We start from the raw sequence: 22752 nt of genomic DNA, 5'->3' as shown, positions 1-22752 counted from the left end.
GGAGGTGCAGCTGCATAACAATCCCTGGATGAGGAGAGCGGGCAGCCAGCCAGCCCCCAGGGGCTTTGCCACGCCCCCAGCAGCCCTCATTAACCCCTGGAGAAGCCCACCCCACCCTTTCTCCACATCTGATGTGATTTTGGGCAGCAGGTGGCTTGCTGGCCTTTTGACTGGGGGAGGGGGGTGGCCCAGGAGAGCCCCAGATGAGTGAGGCCTGCTTGGGCTGGCTGAGTCTCTACCCAGCCCAAGCAGGCCTCCCTCAGCCGGGGCTCTCCTTTCTTGCATCAGGTTGCTTTCGGCTGGGGTGGTGGCATATGCTAATGAGTTATGCTAATGAGTTCCGCCACCTATCTTTCTACAAAACAACCCCCGTAAACTATCATGTGCATGCACACGTCTTCAGATGAAAAAATGAAATGAAAAATGAAATGAAAAAATAATAATAATTCAGTGTTGGTCTGCATTTTGTTGGGAAGATCCAGGCTTGTGGGATGAATTTAACAGAAGAAACTGTTAGAAGTATGGATGCCAGTTCTGGTTTTGGAACTTCCTGGAGATTTGGGGTACTGTCTTGGGCGGGGGTGGGGGGGGTGGGGGAGACTTCTGTTTCCTTGAGACTTTTTGCCATGAATGTCAAACTCATTTGTTATGATGGCTGAATCTTACATAAATGAGACCTTGTTGAGCTGGGCCAGGCCAGGTGTGTACCTATTTAAGATCAGGTAGCAGAGATATAAACTTTATAAAGGACACAGACATACACAATTAAAGGTTTTTTTTTTTTTTTAAACACCTTAAAACATGCTTACAATGTTAACACTCATTGGTCTGAAAGGTGCTCTCTTTGCATTTCTCCCATGGGATCCTGGGAACTGGGCAAGAAAGCTTTGTCCTTTCCCGGGGAACCAGGAGGGGGAGGAGCCTCAGCCAACAGAAGGAAGAGAGGTGTGGCTCAGTAGCTCTGCTGTGTGATTGAGAGACCCTGGATAAAACAAGCTCTGCCCCTCCATTCCTCTCCAAGGAAGACGCTTCAGCCAATGGAGAAAACAGAGGTTTTGCTTTGTAGCCCCTGTACAATTGAGGCAAAGCAAGCTGTGATGCAGAAGGAAGCAAGGGAGAGAGGGAGAAGGAAGCAGATGACAGCCAGTTGCTCGGGGGCCTGATAGGAGCCCTCTGGGGGCCTGATTTGGCCCCCGGGCTGCATGTTTGACACCCCTGCTCTATGGTATACCAAAGATTGCACCCTCTGAAAGTGCTGTTTGTCTTGGGGAACTGGTCTTTGTAGCCTGGAGATTACTTGGAATTTTGGGAGATCTCCAGTCCCCACCTGGAGGTTGGCACACAGTTTTCTTCCTGATCAGCTCTTGCCCTGTTTCTATGGATTCAAATGTTCTCCGGTTTCTAGACGGTCTGCCTAATTATGTCTTTCAAATTGTATCAGGGCTTGCCAACTCTGGCTTGGGGGCAGGGTGGGTTTTTGCAGGGCTTTTCTCCTAGCAGGAGCTCCAGAAGGACTGGCTACATCAGGGGGGTGCAGCCTAATAGGCAAAGGAGGTCCTGCTAGAATTCCTTACAGGGCTCTTCGTACAAGGCCTACTGTAAGCTCCAGGAGGATTGGCTACATCAGGGGGGTGCGGCCTAATAGGCAAAGGCGGTCCTGCTAGAATTCCTTACAGGGCTCTTCTCACAGGGCCTACTGTCAACTCCAGGAGGATTGGCTACATCAGGGAGGTGTGGCCTAATAGGCAAAGGAGGTCCTGCTAGAATTCCTTACAGGGCTCTTCTCACAGGGCCTGCTGTAAGCTCCAGGAGGATTGGCTACATCAAGGGGGTGTGGCCTAATAGGCAAAAGAGGTCCTGCTAGAATTCCTTACAGGGCTCTTTGTACAGGTCCTACTGTAAGCTCCAGGAGAATTGGCTACATCAGGGGGTGTGGCCTAATACGCAAAGGAGGTCTTGCTAGAATTCCTTACAGGGCTCTTCGTACAGGGCCTGCTGGAAGCTCCAGGAGGATTGGCTACATCAGGTGGTGTGGCCTAATAGGCAAAGGAGGTCCTGCTAGAATTCCTTACAGGGCTCTTCTCACAGGGCCTGCTGTAAGCTCCAGGAGAATTGGCTACATCAGGGGGGTGTGGCCTAATATGCAAAGGAGCTCCTACTACAAAAAGACCCCCTTTGGGTCAGGAGGGGCGGTGAGGGACCTCAGTGGGGTCTAATGCCATAGAGACCACCCTACAAAGCAGCTGTTTTCTCCAGGAAAACTGATCTCAAATTGTCCTGAAATCCATTGGCATTCTGGGAGATCTCCAGCCCCCATCTTGAGGCTGGTAAATACGGAGAGAGGTCACTCATAGACTGAAGAAAATATCCAACCACACAGTTATAGTGACCAAATAATGAATTAATAATGTCAAAATTAGAATATAACAATAACAAAAATTAGGAGTCCCGATGTGCAGGGGGTTGACTTGAAATTCCTGCTTCGTTCACACTTCATGCAAGGGGTGCTCCGTAAATGTTAATTTCACTACAAAAACATAAATAAATACTGCCCATAATGTTCATAGAGCCAATAAAGTACATGGTTATGTTCATGACAATTCCATACTTACAAAGTCCAGTTCAGACCAAAATCAATATAGGTATCCACACAGCGTTCAGTGACTACAAACTAAAAATAATACAAGAACGAACATAGAAGCCAATCAAAGATTTCAGGTTTTCACGGCTGGCATCATCATTAGGGTTTGTAGAATCTTTCGGGCTCAAGTGCCGTGTTCTACTGGAGAAAGTTTTTCTTCCAGACGTTTCGTTCTCAGCTGCGGAGGACATCCTCAGTGGCGTTGCAGCCGGAGCAGGCGTTCTGACCTTCACTCAATGCGCAGCAGCCAAGAAGGTCAGAACGCCTGCTCCGGCTGCAACGCCCCTGAGGATGTTCTCCGCAGCTGAGAACGAAACGTCTGGAAGGAAAACTTTCTCCAGTAGAACACAGCACTTGAGCCCGAAAGATTCTACAAACCCCAATAGAAGCCAATGTTCCACATTTACCAATACCCATTTAACAATGCCATAAAAACTCACACAATGAATTTTTGGAAACAAAGGGTTTCCAAAACAACGTCAAAAACAGGCAGTACGCTCAATATGGCTCAACAAAGGCAAAAACGCTCTTAAATAGGCATAATCACGTACACTTGCTTGTTACAATTAACAATCTTAAAAGGAAACATACATCTATTACAGACACCAGTGCTATGATTCAATAATGAAACGTCATAATCACTAAAAAACAGCACTGTACTAACATGTTAGTACAGTGCTGTTTTTTAGTGATTATGAAGTTTCATTATTGAATCATAGTACTGGTGTCTGTAATAGATGTATGTTTAGGGGAGGGACGGTGGCTCAGTGGTAGAGCATCTGCTTGGGAAGCAGAAGGTCCCAGCTTCAATCCCTGGCATCTCCAAAAAAGGGTCCAGGCAAATAGGCGTGAAAAACCTCAGCTTGAGACCCTGGAGAGCCGCTGCCAGTCTGAGAAGACAAGACTGACTTTGATGGACTGAGGGTCTGATTCAGTATAAGGCAGCTTCATATGTTCATATGTTCCTTTTAAGATTAATTGTAACAAGCAAGGTGTACGTGATTATGCCTATTTAAGAGCGTTTTTGCTTTGTGCAGTTGCCATTGAGCCTGAATGAGCGTAGTGCCTATTTTTGAAGTTGTTTTGGAAGCACTTTGTGCCCCTATGAAAAATCCATTATGTGAGCTTTTATGGTATTTTTAAATGGGTATTGGTAAATGTGTAACATTGGCTTCTGTGTTCGTTCTTGTATTATTTTTAGTTTGTAGTCACCGAACGTTGTGTGAATGCCTGTATTGATTTTGGACTGAACTGGACTTTGTAAGTATGGAATTGTCATGAGCATAACCATGTACTTTATTGGCTCTATGAATATTATGTATTTACTTATGTTTTGTAGTGAAATTAACATTTACAGAGCACCCCTTGCACGAAGTGTGAACGAAGCAGGCATTTCGAGCCGACCCCCTGCACATCGGGACTCCTAATTTTTGTTTTTGTTATATTCTAATTTTGACATTATTAATTTATTTAGCCACTCTAACCGTGTGGTTGTATATTTTCTCCCATGTGGAGGTTGCCACCCCTCGCTGTAGCACATTTGTCCTCGTCAGACTTCAGAGAAACAACGCGGGAGAGTTGTCCTTGATTGTTTTGAATGCCTGTCTTCTCTTCCGGACTGTTCCCAGGAAGTTAATGTGCTGGACTGAAACTGAAGAGACAAGCAACAATGGGCACATTATAATAACTTGGTGGCGTGAGTCTCAATCCCCACCCCCCCTCTGGAAACTGCAAAGTCAGGAGTTTCTTGGACCTCTGGCAAAAGAACCTGAAAGAGCCTCTGCTCCAAATAAGGATCAGGCTAGAAGCGTTATTACAACTTTTTGGCTCATCATCTGTTCAAAAGATGGTTAAAAAGGGAAGCAATTAAACAGGACTTTACAGTAGCCAACTCCAGGTTGGGCAATTTTTGGAGATTTGGGGCCGGAACTGAGGGAGGGCATGGCTTGGGAAGGGGAGGGATCTCAGTAGGGTATAATGCCATTTGAGTCCGCCCTCGAAAGCTGCCATTTTGGGTTGCCAACCTCCAGGCAGGGCCTGGAGATCTCCTAGAATTACAATTGATCTGCAGAAAGCAGACCCGTGGTGCAGAGTGTAAAGCTGCAGAACTACAGTCCGAGCTCCCTGCTTACGACCTGAGTTTGATAGGGGCTCAGAGCGGAGCACATTAGCATAAGTAGTAATAAAAACACAATAAAATCACAATAAAAACCAGTCACAATATTTAGTAAAGTACAACAGGTTGGTCCAGCAAGATGGTATTGCAAGGTGGTATAGCAGGATGGTACAGCGGAATGGTACAGTAGGGGAGGCCAACCAATGGCAAAAGAGGAGATGGCTGGACAGCATTGCTGATGTATCTAACATGAAATCGAGTGGACTTCGGAGGATGGTGAAAGACAGGGGGGCCTGGTGCGACTTGGTCCCTGAGGTCGCAAAGAGTCAGACTCGACTGTGTGACTGAACCACAAAAATTTGTGAGTTTGCCTGCATTGTTCAGGGGGTTGGACGACGACCCTAGAGGTACCTTCCAACTCTATGATACTCTATGATTGGGGAGGGACGGTGGCTCAGTGGTAGAGCATCTGCTTGGGAAGCAGAAGGTCCCAGGTTCAATCCCCGGCATCTCCAACTAAAAAGGGTCCAGGCAAGTAGGCGTGAAAAACCTCAGCTTGAGACCCTGGAGAGCAGGGGAGGGACGGTGGCTCAGTGGTAGAGCATCTGCTTGGTAAGCAGAAGGTCCCAAGTTCAATCCCCAGCATCTCCAATTTAAAAGGATCCAGGCAAATAGGTGTGAAAAACCTCAGCTTGAGACCCTGGAGAGCAGGGGAGGGATGGTGGCTCAGTGGTAGAGCATCTGCTTGGGAAGCAGAAGGTCCCAGGTTCAATCCCCGGCATCTCCAAAAAAGGGTCCAGGCAAATAGGTGTGAAAAACCTCAGCTTGAGACCCTGGAGAGGTGCTGCCGGTCTGAGAAGACAATACTGACTTTGATGGACCGAGGGTCTGATTCAGTATAAGGCAGCTTCATATGTTCATATGTTCATACTAAGATATTTTTTGGTGAAAAAGCACTTGGGTCCTTCATGGCAAATGCTGGCCAAAGGGGGACAAAAGCAGCTTCTTTGAGTTGTACGCTCGAGGACACGCCTGACTTTTCTGTCCGCAGACTTTCAGGATGTTCACGTGATGATATTCCTCGGCTTTGGGTTCTTGATGACCTTCCTGAAGAAATATGGTCTCAGCAGCGTTGGTTTCAACATGCTCATCGCAGCCTTGGGTCTCCAGTGGGGCGCCCTCATGCAGGGATTTTGGCACATGCATCTAAATGAAATCCATCTTGGCTTGAGAAGGTAAGGGCGGCTTTTGTGCCAAACACTCTTCACTTCAAGGAGTGCAGCCTTCAGAAGCCCTCTGCTAAGGTCGCCAGGTAGGGTCGATTTTGGGGGTGGAGTCTGAGGAGGTTGGGGTTAGGGCTGACCATCCCCAGGTAGGGTCAGTCGATCCCCCGGTTTGGAGGCCCTTCTTCCACTTCAGGGTCATCAGAAAGCGGTGGGGAGGTGTCTACTGAGCACTCCATTATTCTCTACGGAGACCAATTCCCAGGGTTTCCCCCCCCCCCCGCCCGCGACCCAGTTATTTTTACATGTCTCCTTCGTGGCCCACTAAAATTTGTGGAGCCAGGAGACTTTGGGGGTGGAGACGGGAGACGGGAAACGCTGGCCAGGAGCTTTCCCTGCCCCTCTCTGATGTTTCTGAACATCAGAGGGGCGGGGGAGTGTGCCTAGCTGGCGCGCAGTCTCAGTATCGCACCCTGAGCGTCCTGCAGGTGGAGGACGCTTAGGGAGCGATACTGAGACTGCGTGCTGGCCAGGAGTTTTCCCCGCCCCTCTCTGATGTTTCTGAACATCAGAGGGGCGGGGGAGTGTGCCTAGCTGGCGCGCAGTCTCAGTATCGCACCCTGAGCGTCCTGCAGGTAGAGGACGCTTAGGGAGCGATACTGAGACTGCGTGCTGGCCAAAAGTTTTCCCCGCCCCTCTCTGATGTTTCCGAACATCAGAGAGGGGCAGGGGAGGGCTTCTGGCTGGCACGTAGTCCCTGTAGCACTCCCTGAGCTTTGAGAGTGCTACGGTTGGTGGTGGCATGGGGGGCAGGGGCTGGAGCGCAAGAGGGGAGGGGGTAGTCGGGATGCCCTGGCAACCTGGCATTGAGGTTTGCGTGGCTTGGTGCTGGGTCGTGACCCTGGCAATGGGAAAGTCCGCCACAGGGTATAATGGAGAATTGATCCATGGGTAACTAGGGCTCTGCAGGGAGGGGGGGGGGCTGTTTTTGAGGTAGAGGCACCAAATTTGCAGCATAGCATTTTAAAGATGAATACCTTAATTGTGGCACAAGCTTTTGTGAGCTAGAGTTCACTCCATTGGACATATGAAGGGATATCCTAAATTGGTGGGGGTAAATAGTTCTTTAGGTTAATATTTCATGCAAAGGACCTGTTCCCTTACACAAGCTTATACTCCAGTACATTTGTCAGTCTGCAAAGTACCACAAGACTCTTCGAAGTAGCTACAATCGGCTGGTGGAATTCATAGCTGGGTTTCTCATGGATTTGGTGTAGTGGTTAGCCAGTTTGGTGTAGTGGTTAAGTGTGCGGACTCTTATCTGGGAGAACCGGGTTTGATTCCCCACTCCTCCACTTGCACCTGCTAGCATGGCCTTGGGTCAGCCATAGCTCTGGCAGAAGTTGTCCTTGAAAGGGCAGCTGCTGTGAGAGCCCTCTCCAGCCCCACCCACCTCACAGGGTGTCTGTTGTGGGGGAGGAAGGGAAAGGAGATTATGAGCCGCTCTGAGACTCTTTGGAGTGAAAGGCGGGATATAAATCCAGTATCTTCTTCTACCTCAGAGGGTGTCTGTTGTGGGGGAGGAAGGGAAAGGAGATTGTGAGCTGCTCTGAGACTCTCCGGAGTGGAGGGCGGGATATAAATCCAATATCTTCTTCTTCATCATCATCTTCAATTTAGGGTTGCCAGGTCTCTGTTGGAAAACAACTGGAGACTCCAGGGGTGAATCAAGGAGAGGGCGGTGTTTAGAGAGGGGAGAAGCCTCAGGTTACAATCTATAGAATCCACCCTTCACCCGATTGCAATAAAAAAGGCCAATGCCATGCTGGGAATTATTAAGAAGGGAACTGAAAACAAATCAGCCAGTATCTTCATGCCCCTGTATAAATCGATGGTGCGATCTCATTTGGAGTACTGTGTGCAATTCTGGTCATCGCGCCTCAAAAAAAAATATTATAGCATTGGAAAAAGAGCAGAAAAGGGCAACTAGAATGATTAAAGGGTTGGAACACCTTCCCTATGAAGAAAGGTTAAAACGCTTGGGGCTGTTTAGCTTGGAGAAACGTCTACTGTGGGGTGACATGAGAGAGGTTTACAAGATTATGCATGGGATAGAGAAGGTAGAGAAAGAAGTACTTTTCTCCCTTTCTCACAATACAAGAACTTATGGGCATTCAATGAAATTGCTGAACAGTTGGGTCAGAACTGATAAAAGGAAGTCCTTCTTCACCCAAAAGGTGATTAACATGTGGAATTCACTGCCATAGGAGGTGGTGGTGGCTACAAGGACAGACAGCTTCAAGAGGGGAATAGATCAACATATGGAGCAGAGGTCCATCAGTGGCTATTAGCCACAGCTTATTGTTGGAACTCTCTGTCTGGGGCAGTGGTGCTCTCTATTCTTGTGCTCGGGGGAGCACAGTGGAAGGGCTTCTAGCCCCACTGGTGGACCTCTTGATGGCACCTGGTTTTTTTGGCTATTGTGTGACAGAGTGTTGGACTGGATGAGCCATTGGCCTGATCCAACATGGCTTCTCTTATGTTCTTATGTTCGCAGCAGTCATTTTCTCCAGGGGAGTTGATCTCTGCCAGCTGGAGATCAGTTGTGAAAGCGGGAGATCTCCAGGCTCTACCTGGAGGTTGGCAACCCTAACATCGTTCCAGCATGCCAAAGGAAAGCAGGGTTTGTTGTAAGAGTGCAGGGGGATGGAAAGACTCCTGTCTCCTCCCCCAAGCTGTTTTCCTGCACCAAATCTGTGCTGGGGGTTATTTGGAACATACTGTTTCTTTTGTAATCTCACAGCGATCGTGAAATAAATCGATCTACTCCCGTGAGCTACTGAATGTAACACAATTGCTTTATTGCAGCCAGCTTCGGCGAAACAAGGAAACCGAAACTAATAAAAACTGAACAGTGTGGGGTGGGTGGAATTTTTCCTCCAGCCCATAATCAGGTTCCAATTAACTCTTTACAATCCATTGTACCACAGTTTCCTTGCAGCAAAATGGCTGGGAAGTGGGGAAAGGGGGGGGGGAGCAGGAGTTCTTCCTCCCCCAGTGGTAGCATTTCAAGCCTGTTCCAGCTCTTCCTTGTTTTCTGAAAGCTATTCCCTGAAACTGCTGTGTGGAACCTGACTTTGGGGTAGGGAACCCAGAACCAAATTGAGAGCCACTTTGGTGTAGTGGTTAAGTGCATGGACTCTTGTCTGGGAGAACTGGGTTTGGTTCCCCACTCCTCCACTTGCAGCTGCTGGAATGGCCTTGGGTCAGCCATAGTGGTTAAGTGAGTAGACTCTTATCTGGGAGAACTGTGTTTGATTCCCCACTCCTCCACTTGCAGATGCTGGAATGGCCTTGGGTCAGCCATAGTGGTTAAGTAAGTAGACTCTTGTCTGGGAGAACCGGGTTTTATTCCCCACTCCTCCACTTGCAGCTGCTGGAATGACTTTGGGACAGCCATAGTGGTTAAGTGAGTAGACTCTTACCTGGGAGAACCGGGTTTGATTCCCCACTCTTCCACTTGCAGCTGCTGGAATGGCCTTGGGTCAGCCATAGTGGTTAAGTGAGTAGACTCTTATCTGGGAGAACCGGGTTTGATTCCCCACTCTTCCACTTGCAGCTGCTGGAATGGCCTTGGGTCAGCCATAGTGGTTAAGTGAGTAGACTCTTATCTGGGAGAACCTGGTTTGATTCCCCACTCTTCCACTTGCAGCTGCTGGAATGACTTTGGGACAGCCATAGCTATCACAGGAGTGGCCCAGGGTGTGTGGGCAAACTGCGGTTGTGATGGCAGCAGCGACGTTGGGGTGTGGGGGGGAGATAGGCATTTGTCTTGGGTACTGGGGGGGGGAGCCCAATTCAGCACACCCCCTCCTGGCACCTTAGGCAAATGCCTAATTTGCCTAGTGGGCGAGCCGGCTGTGGACATGGTGCAGGGCTTTTTTTGTAGCAGGAACTCCTTTGCCTATTAGGCCACACACCCCTGATGCAGCCAGTCCTCCAAGAGCTTAGAGGCCTCTTAGTACAGGGTCCCTACTGTAAGCTCCTGGTGGATTGGCTACATTGGTGGGAGGGGATGCCTAATATGCAAAGGAGTTCCTGCTAAAAAGCCAGTTTGGTGTAGTGGTTAAGTGTGCGGACTCTTATCTGGGAGAACCGGGTTTGATTCCCCACTCCTCCACTTGCACCTGCTGGGATGGCCTTGGGTCAGCCATAGCTCTGGCAGAGGTTGTCCTTGAAAGGGCAGCTGTTGTGAGAGCCCTCTCCAGCCCCACCCACCTCACAGGATAGGGGTACCTTCTTTTGGGGCTCATAGAATTGGACCCCCTGGTCCAATCTTTTTGAAACTTGGGGGGGGGGGGTATTTTGAGGAGAGCCACTAGATGCTATACTAAAAATTTGGTGCCTCTACCCCAAAAAACCGGGCCCCCCTCCAGAGCCCCAGATACCCGCAGATCAATTCTCCATGATTTTCTATGGGAACAAATCTCCATAAGGAATAACAGAGTTCCCAGCAGACATTTCCCTCCCCTCCCCCCACTTTCTGATGACCCTGAAGCGGGGGGAGGGCCTCCAAACCGGGGGATCCCCTGCCCCCATCTGGGGATTGGCATTCCTAAACATCTGGGACATACATAAAAAAATGGACTTTGATCTTTCTTTCTCTGTCTCTCTCTCTCTTAAAACGGGAAGCATCATCAACGCAGATTTCAGCACGGCGACAGTCCTGATTTCGTTCGGAGCTGTCTTGGGGACAACGAGCCCCCTGCAGTTGTTGATCATGGCCATTTTCGAAATCACCATCTTTTCATGCAACGAATACCTCGTCTTCAACGTATTTCAGGTAGGTCATTGCCGGTCCCGTTTGCGTCAAGGAAGCAGAAGTGTCACCTTTCCCTGAGTCAAAACGCTACTTTATAAGGGAAAATGATATGCCGTCTTTATGGCTCTAGTTTGCCTCAACGTTTCCTGTTTTCACTTTTCCCTTCTCCGCCTGCCTTGCCCTTGAGGATGAAATTGGCTTCAGGCACTGCGCTATTTTTTTTTATCTCTAAGGGCAGGGTTTTTTTTTTTGTAGTAGGAACTCCTTTGCAGATGAGGCCACATAGAATCATAGAGTTGGAAAGGACCTCCAGGGTCATCCAGTCCAACCCCCTGCACAATGCAGGAAACTCACAAACACCTCCCCCTAAATTCACAGGATCCTCATTGCTATCAGATGGCCATCTAGCCTCTGTTTAAAACCTCCAAGGAAAGAGAGCCCACCACCTCCCGAGGAGGAAGCCTGTTCCACTGAGGAACCGCTCTAAACTCACAAACACCCCACCCTAAATTCACAGGATCTTCATTGCTGTCAGATGGCCATCTAGCCTCTGTTGAAAACCTCCAAGGAAGGAGAGCCCACCACCTCCCGAGGGAGAAGCCTGTTCCACTGAGGAACCGCTCTAAACTCACAAACCCCTCCCCCTAAATTCACAGGATCCTCATTGCTGTCAGATGGCCATCTAGCCTCTGTTTAAAAACCTCCAAGGAAGGAGAGCCCACCACCTCCTGAGGAGGAAGCCTATTCCACTGAGGAACTGCTCTAAACTCACAAATACCTCCTCCTAAATTCACAGGATCTTCATTGCTGTCAGATGGCCATCTAGCCTCTGTTTAAAAACCTCCAAGGAAGGAGAGCCCACCACCTCCTGAGGAGGAAGCCTGTTCCACTGAGGAACCGCTCTAAACTCACAAATACCTCCTCTTAAATTCACAGGATCTTCATTGCTGTCAGATGGCCATCTAGCCTCTGTTTAAAAACCTCCAAGGAAGGAGAGCCCACCACCTCCTGAGGAGGAAGCCTGTTCCACTGAGGAACCGCTCTAAACTCACAAATACCTCCCCCTAAATCCACAGGCTCCACATTGCTGTCAGATGGCCATCCAGCCTCTGTTTAGAAACCTCCAAGGAAGGAGAGCCCACCACCTCCCAAGGAGGAAGCCTGTTCCACTGAGGAACCACTCTAACCGTCAGGAATCATAGAACCCTGGAGTTGGAAGGGACCTCCACGGTCATCTAGTCCAACCCCCTGCACAATGCAGGAAACTCACAAACACCTCCCCCTAAATTCACAAGATCCTCATTGCTGTCAGATGGCCATCTAGCCTCTGTTTAGAAACCTCCAAGCAAAGAGAGCCCACCACGTCCTGAGGAAGCCTGTTCCACTGAGGAACCGCTCTAGGTCAGGAAGTTCTTCTTAATGTTGAGCCGGAAACTCTTTTGATATAATTTCAACCCATCGGTTCTGGTCTCACCTTCTGGGGCCACAGAAAACAATTCAGCACCATCCTCTACATAACAGCCCTTCAAGGACTTGAAGATGGTGATCCTATCACCTCTCCTTTGCAGATTAGGCCCCAATGTTCCCTCCAAGTCTTGTGAGCCAAAATTCCACTTTGTGAGCTACTGGCATTTAAAGTTCGGAGCTCCTGCATCAATTATTGCACTCTGAGGCCATTCTTCCTGAGCTAAGACAAAAATGTGTGAGCCGGAGGATAAAAATGTGTGAGCTAGCTCACGCTAACTCAGCTTAGAGGGAGCACTGTAGGCCAGGGGTCCTGAACCACTAGTCCGTGGACCGCTCCTGGTCCGCGGACTGGTAGCAACTGGGCTGCGGAGCTAGGCAGAGGTACTGCACTCCCCACACCCGCCCGGGGCCTGGGTTGGTGGAAGGGGCAGCCACTGCAACCTTAGCTTACCCCTCATTTATAGACCCCCTGCCAATTCACTGATCAGTGCGGATCTTTAAATGGGAGGGGAGGCAGCTTGGCCTCTGCTGCTTGGCCACCTAGCGGGGAGGAGGTAGAAAAAGGCCCAGTCTTCCCCCCCATTTAAGGACCCCCACGGGGGACAGGGACGAGGTGCGTGAGGAGGGCAGCCTGGGGCAGCAAAATCCCCGGCACGTCCCCCTCCCACTGGTCTCTGGAAAAATTGAGAGCCACTGCTGTAGGCCACGCCCCCCAGATGTAGCCAATCCTCCTGGAGCTTAAAGTAGGCCCTGTACAAAGAGCCCTGTAAGCTCTTGGAGGATTGGCTACAGGGGTGGAATTCTAGCAGGAGCTCCTTTGCATATTAGGCCACGCCCCCTGATGTAGCCAATCCTCTTAGAGCTTAAAGTAGGCCCTGTACAAAGAGCCCTGTAAGCTCTTGGAGGATTGGGTAAATGAGGGGTGTGTGGCCTAATATGCAAAGGAGTTCCAGGTGCAAAAAAAGAGCCCTGCCTAAGGGAGATGCACCGGCTCCGGGTTAGGAAATATCTGAAGATTTGGAGGGTGGAGCCAGGGGAGGTTGGGGTGTTGCCTGGAGATCAGTTGCGATCCCAGGAGATCTCCTGTCACCACCTGGAGGCTGGCAACCCAATTGAGTGGTGGACATTGCCATCAAATCACAGCCAAGTTACGGCACCCCTGCAGGGCTTTCAAGGGAAGAGACATCCAGGGGTGGTTTGCTATTGCCTGCCTCTGCATAGCAACCGTGATATTCCTTGTGAGCCAGTTTGGTTAAGAGCGGTGGGCTCTAATCCGGAGAGCCGGGTTTGATTCTCCACATGCAGCTGCTGGGTGACCTCGGGCCAGTCCCAGTTCTCTCAGAGCTGTTCTCCCAAGAGCAGTTCTCTCAGAGCTCTCTCAGCCCCACCAGCCTCACAGGGTATCTGTTGTGGGGAGAGGAAGGGAAGGAGACTGTAAGCAATTCTGGTCACCGCACCTCAAAAAGGATATTATAGCATTGGAAAAAGTCTGAGTGAAGGGTGGGGCATAAATTAAAGTCTCCCCCTCCTCCTCCTTCCTCCCTCCCTCCCCCTTCCAAATACTGACAAGGCCTGACCCTGCTTAGCTTTTAAGATCTAGTCAGATTAGGCTAGCCTGGGCCATCGGGTCTGGGAATGCCCAGCTTTAGTTCTTGCCAAATTTTCTGATTAGTTATTTTGTCCTCTTAACCTTCTGTTAGGAGCCCCGTGGCGCAGAGTGGTAAAGCTGCAGTACTGCAGTCCTAAGCTCTGCTCACAACCTGAGTTCGATCCTGAAGGAAGCAGGGTTCAGGTAGCCGGCTCCAGGTTGACTCAGCCTTCCATCCTTCCGAAGTCAGTAAAAGGAGTCCCCAGCTTGCTGGGGGGGGGGGGAAGTGGAGAGGACTGGGGAAGGCAATGGCAAAACCACCCCGTAAAAAGTCTGCTGTGAAAACGTTGTGAAAGTAACGTCACCCCAGAGTCGGAAACGACTGGTGCTCGCACAGGGGACTACCTTTACCTTTAACCCTCTGTTGTCGTCATAAGCCTTCTATTGGTACCACAATTTGTCTTTTGATTGGCCTAGCTACCCCGCCCCCCCCCATCTTTCTCTCTTCCTTCCCTTCCCTTCCTCTCCTCCCCCTCCTCTAATCACTTGAAACGGCAACCACCCCTTCGCTGGGAAAAGTGCAGAAAGCGGCTTCTTATCTCACCTTCCTTCTTGTTCCTCGTTTGCAGCAACTCTGTACTGAACTCTAAAGTGACAAGTTACAAGGCCTTCCATCCCTGCCCGCCAATGTGTATTTGTAAAATCAGCATTGGCAAGCTGGTGGCCAGGGGGCAAGGCAATTTGAAATTTAGCAAGAACTGAAGCTGCACATTCCCAGACCTGAAAGGCCCAAGCTGGCCTGATCTCGCCAGTATACCCATTGAAGCCTAACTACAGCTAGATTAATGCTGCGAGTCGAAGAACAGACCATGGGTGCTTTCACAGTTGCTACATGATGCACTTTCAATCCATTTCAGCAACAGCCTGCAAGTGGCTTTTGGCAAAATCCAGTTGCAAAATGCACTGGAAGTGTATTGAGAGTACATTATTTAGTATGTCCAGGGCTTTTTATTTTTGTAGAAAAAGCCCAGCAGGAACTCACCTGCATATTAGGCCACACTTCCAGATGTCACCATTGTTTCATACAGGGCTTTTTTGTAGAAAAGGCTCAGCAGGAAATCATTTGCATATTAGGCCCCACCCCCTGACACCAAGCCAACCGGAATTGCGTTCCTGCTCAAAAAAGCCTTGAAGAAGAAGGTATTGGATTTATATCCCGCCCTATACTCTGAATCGCAGAGTCTCAAAGCGGTCACAATCTCCTTTATCTTCCTCCCCCACAACAGAAACCCTGTGAAGGGGGTGGGACTGAGAGAGCTTTTACAGCAGCTGCTCTTTCAAGGTCAACTCCTGCAATCGCTACGGCTGACCCAAGGCCATTCCAGCAGCTGCAAGGGGAGGAGTGGGGAATCGAACCTGGTTCTCCCAGATAAGAGAGCTCTGGCTGACCCAAGGCCATTCCAGCAGCTGCAAGTGGAGGAGTGGGGAATCAAACCCGGTTCTCCCAAAGAAGAGTCCACACACTTAACCACTACACCAAACTGAGTGTATGTGAAGGCACTTGGGAAATATCTGGCCTAGATGTTCTAGAGCCGGTTTGGTGTAGTGGTTAAGTGTGCGGACTCTTATCTGGGAGAACCGGGTTTGATTCCCCACTCCTCCCCTTGCAGCTGCTGGAATGGCCTTGGGTCAGCCATAGTGGTGAAGTGAGAGGACTCTTATCTGGGAGAACCGGGTTTGATTCCCCACTCCTCCACTTGCACCTGCTAGCATGGCCTTGGGTCAGCCATAGCTCTGGCAGAGGTTGTCCTTGAAGGGGCAGCTGCTGTGAGAGCCCTCTCCAGCCCCACCCACCTCACAGGGTGTCTGTTGTGGGGGGAGGAAGATAAAGGAGATTGTGAGCCGCTCTGAGACTCTTCGGAGTGGAGGGCGGGATATAAATCCAATATCTTCTTCATCTTCTTCTATTTATTTAAGAGCAAGGCTGGAGTCCAGTGGCACCTTTAAGGCCAATAAAGTTTAATTCTGGGTTTAATTGTTTGTGTGCATACACGCTTCTGAATTAGTGTGCCTGCACATGAAAGCTTAAACCCAGAATCAAACTATGTTGGTCTTAAAGGTGCCACTTTGTTGTGTTGCTTCAGACCAGTGCAGCTACCCAAGTAAATTTGTTTCTTTAAAACATTTCTATGCTGCCTTTCTGCTCAAATGGAGTCCTGCATGACCTGAGATAATTTCAGTAACGATTCATCACATTCCCGTAACATCTCACCACCGTTTGTGCTGCCAACATGCCAAGATCTGCCCACGCAAGGCATTTGCAGCTATTAGCAAAAGCGTAATGATATTTATCAGGCTTCCCCAAGATAGGGATTAGGTCCAGAGCTTCTGCCAGATACCTTTGTGTACGCCAGGGCGGAGAATTATATCTTGGGTGGTCGATGGTCAAATCTTCTAACTTCTTTCAGATGTTGGGGGAGAGTGGGACTATGGAATCCAGCTCTGCACCCTCAGTTCCCAACCTCCAGGTGGTGGCTGGGGATCTCCTGGGATTACAGAGCTAATCTCCAGGTGATAGAGATCAGTTCCCCTGGAGAAAATGGTGCGAAAAACACCGGAAGCAATAATACCATCACGCTGTAAGTGTGTAAATGTGTTCATGCTTAGTGCAGAATAAAATAAGACAAGGGAACACGTATTGTTTGAAAAACCCACAAAGCCACTGCATCAGTCTCTTACTGGCAATTGCCTCTTCAAAATGAACTGGAGACGTGGATGGAGTCTTTTGGTGTTCCATTCGTGATTTAGACAGAGAGAATAAGGAACCGCTTATTAAAGGAATCCTCACGGTTTTGCTTATCAAGGCCTTTTCTCCCGACAGTTACACAGAGCCACAAAACTTTTTTCTATAACACGGATCAACGCATGCTCTCAATATCTGCTACCGGAGAGCAAAACCGTGAGGATTCCTTTAATAAGCGGTTCCTTATTCTCTCCATCTAAATCATGAACGGAACACCAAATGACTCCACCCGTGTGTACAGTTTATCTTAAAGAGGCAATTGCCAGTGAGAGACTGATGCAGTGACTTTGGGGTTTTTCCCCCCCCAAACAATACGTGTTCCCAGGAGTTTTTTTGTTGAAGGAACTCCTTTGCATATTAGGCCACACCCCCTGGTGTAGCCAATCCTCCTGGAGCTTACAGTTGGCTCTATACTAAGAGCCCTGTAAGCTCTTGTAGGTAGGGTGGCCAGACCGTCCCGGTCTCCCGGGACTTTCCCGGTTCTGGCCACCCAATCCCGCCTCCCGGGCTGCCTATACCAGGACCATTAAAGGTCCCGGTTTAGCCAGCCCCGGAGGCGGTGGGCCGCGGGCGCCGGCGGGGAAGGCGGCGAGTGAGGGAGGGAGCGTCCCTGCGCGTGCGCAGGGACACTCCCTCCCTCACTCGCCGCCTTCCCCGCCCACGCGCGGGGCCCGGCGGCGGAGGCCTCTCCGCGGCCTTCACTGGTCGCTGGAGGCCCTCCAGAGAGTCTGGAGGGCCTCCAGCGACCAGCGGAGGCCGCGGAGCGGCCGGCACTGGTCCCGGGAGGCCCTCCAGAGAGTCTGGAGGGCCTCCAGCAACCAGCGCCGAACAGCTGAGGCCTTTCCGCGGCCTCCGCTGGTCCCTGGAGGCCCTCCAGAGTCTCTGGAGGGCCTCCAGGGACCAGTGGAGGCTACGGAGAGGCCGCGGAGCGGCCGGCGCTGGTCCCGGGAGGCCCTCCAGAGACTCTGGAGGGCCTCCAGCGACCAGCGCCGAACAGCTGAGGCCTTTCCGCGGCCTCCGCTGGTCCCTGGAGGCCCTCCAGAGTCTCTGAGGGCCTCCAGGGAACAGCGGAGGCCGCGGAGCGGCCGGCGCTGGTCCCGGGAGGCCCTCCAGAGACTCTGGAGGGCCTCCAGCGACCAGCGCCGGCCAGCTGAGGCCTTTCCGCGGCCTTCCTTCCTTCCTTCCTTCCTTCCTTCCTTCCTTCCTTCCTTCCTTCCTTCCTTCCTTCTTTCCCTCCCTCCCTCCTCCCTTCCCTCCCTCCCTTCCCCACCTCCTCCCTTCCTTCCTTCCCTCCCTCCTCCCTTCCCTCCCTCCCTTCCCCCCTCCTCCCTTCCTTCCTTTCTTCCTTCCTTCCTTCCCTCCCTCCCTCCCTCCTCCCTTCCTTCCTTCCTTCCCTCCCTTCCTTCCTTCCTTTCTTCCTTCCTTCCCTCCCTCCCTCCCTCCTCCCTCCCTCCCTCCTTCCTTCCTTCCTTCCTTCCTTCCTTCCCTCCCTCCTCCTTTCCCTCCTTTCTTCCTTCCCCCCCTCCAGGGGGCCGGCGCAGCGGCACGCTGAAGCAGCCTGTCGGTCACTTCCGGGTTCCTGTCCTGCATCTCGACCTGTGTTATTAGTGACAGGCTGCTTCGGCGGGCCGCTGCGCCGGCCCCCTGGGTCCCACAACGATGGGACCGATGCCACAGGGACGGGCTCGAAACACTCTATAACCCCTCAAAAGAACAGCAGTCTAGCTCGCTTCCCCCGAGCCCTGCCGCCATAAGCCTCAAGGGGGCTCATTTTGCGGCATCTCCTGGCAGGAGGGTGGCACCCGCACGGGACACATATCAAATGAAAGAGGGGGCGCAGGGCTATCAGAAACAGCCGGCGGAGGGAGTCGCGAGACCACCCCACTGGGGGATCCACACCCCGAAAATGATGAAGGTGGCGCAGATAGAGCCAACAGAGCAAACAGGACAAAATAAATAGGCTGCATTATGCAGCACAGTTGAGAAAGTGCCTTATCCCATATACTGATGAAGTATATACAGGATTTGAGAACAAAATTGTTTCCGGCGGTGATATTTGGGGGATTTTTGGGGATGTCACAGGAAGTGCTGTGAAGTCACTTCCTGTTTCCGGCAGTGGCATTTGCGGGAAATGATGTCATTTGGGGGAAGTGATGTCACAGGAAGTGATGTCACTTCCCGTTTCCGGCAGGTGACGTGGGGGAAATGATGTCACAGGAAGTGGCGTCACTTCCTGTTTCCGGCGGTGGCATGACGTCACCGGAAGTGACGTCACTTCCTGTTTCCGGCGGCGCGCGCACCCCTACCTTCCCCCCCCCCCCCAAGGTGTCCCTGGCTGGCCTTCAGACATTATGGTCACCCTACTTGTAGGATTGGCTGTCAGAGTGTAGGAAGTTCCTTGTGTAGAGCACTCTGCTCAGCCCAGCCCCAGCTATAGTTCTAGTGAAGACAAACTCAACAACAGCCAGTTCAACAAGTATATTTGGGTTCAGGCAATAAGCATAAGTCAAAGTCAGTCCAATGGTCAGGTCACTCACATTCAGTCCAGCCGGTTCAATGGCACAATATCATAGTCCAGAAGAATAGTCATTTACCACTCCATCAATCCAACACAGTCAATCAATCCAACAGAATAACAAGCCACTCTCCAACTCCTCTCCACGTCTCTCCTCCTATATTCACCCACAAGAGTTAGAAGTGTGGCCACTGTTGTTATACATCCATTAGCCAATCCCTTTGCTCAATTAGCTAATGAGTTTCACATGTTTTACCTCATGCTTCTTGTTACAGCTGTATAGTGGGAGTTACATAATCTTTACACAGTATTATGAACCCTTAAAGTGACATATACTGTCATTGGCTACATTAGGGAGGTGTGGCCTAATATGCAAAGGAGTCCCTGTTACAAAAAAAGCCACATGTGTTCCCTTGTCTTATTTTATTTTGCACTAAACAAGAACGCATTTACACACTTACAGTGTGATAGTATTATTGCTTCTGGTGTTTTTTTGCAGGTCTTTCTATATACACTGGTCCCACCTGTTCTAATCACCCCTGGAGAAAATGGCTGCTTTGGAAGGTGGGGTGTATGGCATTGCACACCACTGAAGTCCCTCCCCTCCCCAAACCCCGCCCTCCTCAGGCTCCACCCCCAAAATCTCCAGATATTTCCCAACCCAAACTGACAGCCCTATCCACACCTGACTTATGTACATTTGTTGGCTCACCTGTATAGACCCTACACTCATACAGCATATGACCTCTCCACACAATGACCATTCCTGATTTTTTTTGGGGGGGATTCCTTTTAATACAATTATGGTTGCCAGCTCTTGGTTGGGATATACCTGGAGATTTTGGTTGGGAAATACCTGGAGATTCTGGGGTTGTAGGGCTATCCTCGAAGCCCCCCTCCTTCCTGTTTCATGCCCACAAGTTATGGACACCTCTCCATTTCCTGATGCATAGCAGGTAACCTGGGCACGGGAGGCTCATATACAGGTCTCCACAAATATAAACGGAAGCTCGTGGCCCCCCACGCCTCATTTTCGGTAGCTGATATGCACTTCAGCAGTGCAACGTTTTATACCCCACCCTTCATTTAGAATCATAGAGTTGGAAGGGACCTCCAGGGTCATGTAGTCCAGACCCCTGCACTGTGCAGGAAACTCACAAACACCTCCCCCTAAATTCACAGGATCTTCATTGCTGTCAGATGGCCATCTAGCCTCTGTTTAAAAACCTCCAAGGAAGGAGAACCCACCACCTCCCAAGGAAGCCTGTTCCGCTGAGGAACCGCTCTAACAGTCGGGAAGTTCTTCCTAATGTTGAGCCGGAAACCCTTTTGATTTAATTTCAACCCATTGGTTCTGGTCCGACCTTCTGAGGCCACAGGAAACAATTCCACACCATCCTCTATAGGACAGCCCTTCAAGTATTTGAAGATGGTGATCCTATCACCTCTCAGCCACCTCCTCTCCAGGCTAAACATCCCCAGCTCCTTCAACCTTTCCTCGTAGGACTTGGTCTCCAGACCCCTCACCATCTTCGTTGCTTTCCTCTGCACCTGTTCCAGCTTGTCTATATCCTTCTTAAAATGTGGTGCCCAAAACTGAACACAATAGCAGCTTACAATCTTCTCTTTCTCTCCCTGTGAGGTAGATGGAGCTGAAAGAGCTCCCAGAGAACTGCTCTTGAGAGTACAGCGCCGAGAGAACTTGCAACTGGCCCAAGGTCACCCAGCTGCATGTGGAGGCGTGAGGAATCAAACTCGGTTCTCCAGATTAGAATCCGCCACTCTTAACCACTGGCTGGGGAGGGTGGGGTTTAGGAAGATGAGGGACCTCTGTGGATTACAATGCCATACACTACAGCCCTCCTGGAAAAGCAAGTATTTTCTCCAGGAGATCTCATCTCTGTCACCTGGAGATCATTTGAAATCTCAGGAGCTTTCTAGCGCCACCTGGAGGCTGGCAACACTAGAGAAATCCTAGACAGAGCTATACCCTTTCATTTTAGTGGATTTAGAAGAGTGCCACTCAGTTTAGGATTGCACATACAAAGATTAAAGGGTTGGAACACTTTCCCTATGAAGAAAGGTTAAAACACTTGGAGCTCTTTAGCTTGGAGAAATGTCGACTGCGGGGTGACATGATAGAGGTTCACAAGATTATGCCTGGGATAGAGAAGGTAGAGAAAGAAGTACTTTTCTCCCTTTCTCACAATACACGAACTCGTGGGCACTCAATGAAATTGCTGAGCAGTTGGGTTAGAACGGATAAAAGGAAGTACTTTTTCCCCCAAAGGGTGATTAACATGTGGAATTCACTTCCACAGGAGGTGGTGGCGGCTACAAGCATAGACAGCTTCAAGAGGGGATTGGATTAACATATGGAGCAGAAATCCATCAGTGACTGTAGTATCATACAACAGGTACATGGTCCCTTGACCCAGTGACACATAGCACTTACCCATCATGCAGCAGGGACTTGATATCTTGACATAGAACAGTTACATGACTTTTTGACCCAGTAACCACTAGACGAGTGGGAAGATCACGAGTTTAGCTACCCAGACAAAGCCCAGCTGGGACTTTCGAAATGTGGGGAAACAGAGATGTTCTCACGTCCGTCACGTAGAGACAAGTTTTTTCTTGAGAAATGTACTAGGGTGAATTCCGGTAAATGCTTTGCATGTCTCGTGGGAAGGTCTTATGACTTCTGTGATGAAACATAAGAACTGAACGCTATAAAATAAAGAGAGCTGGCTCGCAAGCTAAGCAATTGTTCCTGGACACGTGTCTTGTGTGGTTGCTTCCTACAAGTGACTCTTATCCACAGCGTATTGTTGGAACTCTCTGTCTGGAGCAAGTGATGCTCTGTGTTGTTGGTGCTTAGGAATGGCAACAGGGTGAGGGCTTCTGGTGTCCTGGTCCCACTGATGGACCTCTTGATGGCGCCTGGTATTTTTTGGCCACTGTGTGACACAAAGGGTTGGACTGGATGGGCCACTGACCTGATCCAACATGGCTTCTCTTATGTTCTTATGTTCTTAGTCCTACACATGTAAACTTGTGTAAACAAGCCAGGGGATACACATAGATAAGGCTGGACCCCGACACTACAGATTCACCACCCCATATGCAGGGGTCATTTCATAGAAAAGGAGGTGCCGGAGATTATTAGCACAACTCATTTGCTTATGCCACATATATCCCTGGCATCACCAGAAGGTGCACTCAATTATATCAGCTCAGCATCTACCTGAAAATGCTTCTTGAATTAGAATTGTCATAAGGAAACCTTACTCCCATTCAGTGCTCCCTCTAAACTGAGTTAGCATGAGGTAGCTCACAGGTTTTTAGCCTCCAGCTCACCCATTTTTGTCTTAGCTCAGGAAGGATGACCCCAGAGCACACTAATTTATGCTGTAGCTCACAGCTTTAATGCCAGAGGCTCACAAAGTAGAATTTTTGCTCACAAGACTCTGCGGCTTAGAGGGAACATTGCATCCCATCATACTTTTTAAAATTACTACTTTCTCCTCTGTGGCCACAGTGGCATGAGGAAGATTTCAATCTTCTTCTTGATATG

The 22752-nt window shown here is 50.0% G+C and overlaps 1 protein-coding gene across 1 annotated transcript in view; it reads left to right on the top strand.

The window, feature by feature from the left end:
• Nucleotides 1-22752, top strand: part of RHAG (Rh associated glycoprotein) — a 56601-nt gene that overhangs the window by 2111 nt on the left and 31738 nt on the right. Inside the window, exons 2-3 of the mRNA XM_060263308.1 lie at nucleotides 5809-5992; nucleotides 10673-10823. Of these exons, the coding sequence (XP_060119291.1) occupies nucleotides 5809-5992; nucleotides 10673-10823 (335 nt within the window). The remainder of the gene's footprint in view (nucleotides 1-5808; nucleotides 5993-10672; nucleotides 10824-22752) is intronic.

Source organism: Heteronotia binoei, chromosome 1 (assembly GCF_032191835.1).
Source record: "Heteronotia binoei isolate CCM8104 ecotype False Entrance Well chromosome 1, APGP_CSIRO_Hbin_v1, whole genome shotgun sequence".
Classification (NCBI taxonomy): domain Eukaryota; kingdom Metazoa; phylum Chordata; class Lepidosauria; order Squamata; family Gekkonidae; genus Heteronotia; species Heteronotia binoei.
Note: the sequence above shows the minus strand (reverse complement) of the source record. Positions and strands in the feature narration are given on the sequence as shown.